Source organism: Stegastes partitus, unplaced genomic scaffold, assembly GCF_000690725.1.
Source record: "Stegastes partitus isolate 25-593 unplaced genomic scaffold, Stegastes_partitus-1.0.2 Scaffold1812, whole genome shotgun sequence".
Lineage (NCBI taxonomy): Eukaryota > Metazoa > Chordata > Actinopteri > Pomacentridae > Stegastes > Stegastes partitus.
In genome coordinates, this window is record NW_007579543.1 from 97010 (window position 1) to 101554 (window position 4545).

Below are 4545 nucleotides of genomic sequence, written 5' to 3' on the forward strand. Positions count from 1 at the left end.
CAGATCCTCTTCTCCTCGGCAGCTTCCCCTTCGTGATGGATCTGAAATCAAAGCAAGCTGTTTTTAACATGCACGCATATCAGACTCAGGTAACCAAAACTTAACTCTGGCAACTAAACGGTTTGATGCGTGTTCTCCGACCAGCAGAAGCTGCACTGACACACTCAGAATGTCTTCTTACATTTTCTAGTGTCTCTCTGTTATTGCACAGCTTTGAGGAAGAGTCACTCTGTACTTCACTGCACACACCGTATTTATTTATATATATATTTAGCAGTATGTCTAGTATATTATACTGTAGTAAACTCCTAGAGTAAAGTAAACTTCTAAATTCCTGGGGTGAAACTCCCCCTACTTGGCCTGAATACCGCCACATGTCTCTGGGTCCTGGACTTTCTAACTGAAAGATCCCAGTCTGTCCAAGTCAGAAAGAACATCTCCAACTTCATCACACTGAGGACTGGATCTCCTTAAGGCTGTGTACTCAGTCCGCTGTTGTTCACACTGCTAACACACGACTGTGCAGCCACACATGAGGGGATCCAGGTCATCAAGTTTGCAGATGATACCACAGTAGTGGGACTCATTTGTGAAAAGAAAGAATCAATGCACAGAGATGAATTGAAATACCCAGAGGGCTGGTGCAGCAAGAACAACCTGGAGATGATCATTGACTTCCGAAGGTCACGTCCTGAGCATGCTCCTCTCAGCATCAGCGGCTGCACAGTGGAGAGAGTGGAGAACATCAAGTTCCTCTGAGTGCAGATCTCACAGGACCTGAGCTGATCATCAATCGATCCCAGCAGAGACTGCGTTTCCTGAGGAGGCTAAAACAAGCCTCTCTCCCTGCCAGCATCGTCAGGACTTTCTACAGAGGTGTGGTGGAGAGCGTTCTGACATCCTGCATCTCCACATGGTGCTCCAGCTGCAGTCTGTCAGACAGAAAAGCCCTGCAGAGGATAGTTAGAGGAGCTGAGAGGCGCATCGGAGTTTCCCTCACCTCTGTCCAAGAACTTTTCCAGAGCCGCTGCAGGAGCAGGACACTGAACACTGTCAGGGACTCCTCACACCCTCTCCATAAACTGTTTGAACTGCTGCCATCAGGCAAACGTTTCCAGAGCATTAAAGGAAGACCCTCCAGACTGATCAACAGCTTCATGCCACAAGCTGTCAGAATGCTGAACTGCTGATCCAGATATGCAAACACTTCTTTATTTAAATTGCTTTAAATTATTGGATCCTGAAGAAACGCTCTCTCATCTTGCCTGTACTACTGTGTGTGTACAGCAACATGACAATGAACTTGATTTGATTTGATTTAGTATACCGTAGTATTTACTATATGATACTGTATATAATGTATTTTACTGCCTCTTTTGCTCATCTGCTTAGTTGCTAAACTTCATTTCATTGTCTTGTTAAACCTAATTTATAACTTTTTCTCTCAGTCAGAAAAAATGTTTCTGTTTTTGTTCAGTGTGATTAAAACNGCCACTTTAGAAGCACACCACTAGAATATACACGTACATACCAGTGGAATTCAGGAAAACCACATCATGCAACACAGCTGACTCATCTGAAGGATAACTTTTGTTCTGTTGTTATTCCAGACGTCACTAATGGTGCCATCATTCAGAACATCTACGCAGGAGGAAACTGTTCATTTGCAACCTGCACGCCTCATCAGGTACCTGCACAAGCACACTGTACGAATCGTAACTGAGTGAGGTGCAATGATGCTTTCAATGCAGTTATTTTATCACTTTTCTACAGCGAACATGAACATTTTCTTGTTTCTTCACAGGACAACGGCTCAAGCTGCTGTGAAAACAACACGACGCAGCTTGACGCAATTGAGAATATGATCGATGAATGGGCCGCTAAATGCCATCAAGCAGAGTCCTGGGCAACGATGAAACAGTAAGTATGACGCAGTTATTCTTTGGTGTTTGATTATTGATTTGGCTGCACAGCTGTGAACTCTCACAGGTGTTAAATAATCATGTCAAACCTTCACAGGGACATTCACAGGATGTTTTCCTCTGCAGCATGTATGAACCGAAGCTTCCTCGACCGAAGGTAAAACTGAGTTCTTGTGCTGAGTTATGACGTTTAAATCTACACTCTAAAAAATTGTCCTTTTTTTTTTTTTACTGTTATTTTAAAGGCTTTACCTGTTTTGTTAAATTAAACGTAATAGCCAACAAATGAAAGAATTTTTATTAAAATGTACATGTTAATGCCACATCAAAAATATTCTTACAATTGGTTTTTCATTGTTTTACCATTTCTGACTAAAATTACGCATTTTTTACTGTATTTAAATTAACAAAACTATAATTCTTTTACTGTTATCTGCCTGATTGGATAGAAAAATATATATATATTAAGGACAGGAAATTGGGAAATCATATTTATTTGTTATTTTACAGATTTTTTCCTGTTTTATTAAATTACAGATAACATATAGTGAAATCACAGGAAGAAAATAATGTACATATCAGCTGTAAAACAAAGTCAGAACAGTCCAAACTGTACATAATGTCTACATCAGAACCTAGTCTTCTTTTACACTTTACACTGGATTTAGCTCAGAGAGAAAAAAATCCTGTATTTTAGAAGTATTTGCTGTTTTTAACTTACTTTTTCTGTCTATTTTACATATTTTGTATTTTACAGTGCACTCATTTGTCTTTTTGTCTTCTTAGCAAAGACAAACACTTCCAGACTTCACCGAACTACTCCGGTTTGGACTTGTCGCTCGCACACCGTGGTTTTGGGAAACTGGTGCAGTCGGATGCTGTTTCTGCAGAGGTACGACACTGACATGTGACCTTGTTTGTTTGTTGTGCGATCAGACGCTGAGTTTTACCGTCTGAACAGGTGGAGGCAGCTGTCCTGGAGCTGCTTCAGTCTCTGGATGAGGACCCGGTGGGGCTGGAAGGACTCAGGATCTTCCTGCTCCTCACTGAGCTTCTGCACGCGATGCAGAACCGAAGAAGACCAGAGAGCATGAGGCTGGCCGAGGCCATCGCTGCTGCTGCTCAGAGACTCTCTGCTGGAAGCCTCCAGATCACAGGTAGGTAACACTGTCTAACATGAAACACTTGGTCAGAGATCTGCTGTATAATATTGCAGATTCTTAATTAACAGTAAATAAAACAAAAATAAAATGTGATTAATTAGATTTTTTTTTTGCATCATTGTGACATCATGTCCAATAGACGTTTAAAACAGTTGCAAAAACGCCTCACGCCTACAAACAGATGCAAAAGAACAACCGAGAGATCCGAGATTACTGCAAAACACAAAGAGATGCAAAGTAGCTGCCAAGATGACGGCAAAGACATGTAAAATGACTGCAAAAAGACATCAAACGATCACAAATGTGTGTAAAAATGACTACAAACGCAACCACAGGCGGGAAAAATAACCAGAAAGATGTAGAAAACAGCTGAAGAAAGAGGCTAAATGATGCCAAAGATGTGCAAAATGACCACTAATAAATAAAAAAGCAACCACAAGGAGGAAAAACATAATGAAAAATATGCACAAAATAAAAAAAATCACATTTTCTTTGTAGTGTTTGAAGAACTATTTTGAAAATCTAGACTTGGATCTACCAAAATGTTTGTTTTTGTGGTAAAACTTCAATCAGATGCAACAGTTCAACAAAAAATAACTCCATTTCCATTTTTAGTGACCGACTATTTCATATTAAAACTATTCTACATGTTTAGTTTCGTATTACTGTGACCTGCAGCTACATGTGGTTCAGTAAATATCACCAGCTGACTTTTTTTATTCATGTAGTTTTTAACGACCACTTCATATTTTCTTCATATTTTAACTCACCAATACTCAGAGCTTATTTGATCAGCTTGTCCAGTATTGCAGATCCTGATTCGATGCCACGATGAGAAATAACAGTGAACAGTTCAGGATTTTATCTTTAACGGTTTCTGAGATATCGTCGTTCAAACTGCCTCAAATTTCCGTCTGCGCTGGTTCATGTCGTCCTCAGGAGTCTGGTGGTCCTCGCTGGGGCCCTCCACCATGACCAGACACGTCAAAGTGTGGAAAAATGTCCTCTCTGGGCTGCTGTACTTCCTCCCTGTTCCTCGTGTATCGGTCCAGAACGTGCTGCAGATCCTCCAGAACATGTACAACGTCAGTGTCGTCACTCTACACCACTGGTTCTGCTCACTTTAGCTACAATGGTTTAGTTTTTGCCAGTTTTTTTACCTCATGAATGATTAAAAAAGTCAAATGAAAACCGTGCTCATTTCCAAACCGCATTTGCTCGTGTTGAAGGCCAACAAAGAAAAGAAGAAAATCCCCGAGGCGAGTTTTGGGGCGGACATTAACCCGCAGTTTCTTGGACAGGATCTGCAGCTTTGGAGAGCAACGACAATAAACAAGGTGAAAACTAAAGTGGTTTGTCTCAGCAACATCTTCAGCTGGTGCAGAGTTCATTCACATGAAAACAACAGTTTTAGTTCATTTTGGTGAAGCTAAACTACTGCTGTGCTCCAGTGTTTCCAG

At 40.8% G+C, this 4545-nt stretch overlaps 1 protein-coding gene across 1 annotated transcript in view; it reads left to right on the forward strand.

The window, feature by feature from the left end:
* Positions 1 to 4545, forward strand: part of LOC103372711 (probable E3 ubiquitin-protein ligase HERC3) — a 28908-nt gene that overhangs the window by 11706 nt on the left and 12657 nt on the right. Inside the window, exons 8-14 of the mRNA XM_008302420.1 lie at positions 1611 to 1687; positions 1805 to 1920; positions 2020 to 2079; positions 2709 to 2814; positions 2884 to 3079; positions 4025 to 4170; positions 4315 to 4508. Of these exons, the coding sequence (XP_008300642.1) occupies positions 1611 to 1687; positions 1805 to 1920; positions 2020 to 2079; positions 2709 to 2814; positions 2884 to 3079; positions 4025 to 4170; positions 4315 to 4508 (895 nt within the window). The remainder of the gene's footprint in view (positions 1 to 1610; positions 1688 to 1804; positions 1921 to 2019; positions 2080 to 2708; positions 2815 to 2883; positions 3080 to 4024; positions 4171 to 4314; positions 4509 to 4545) is intronic.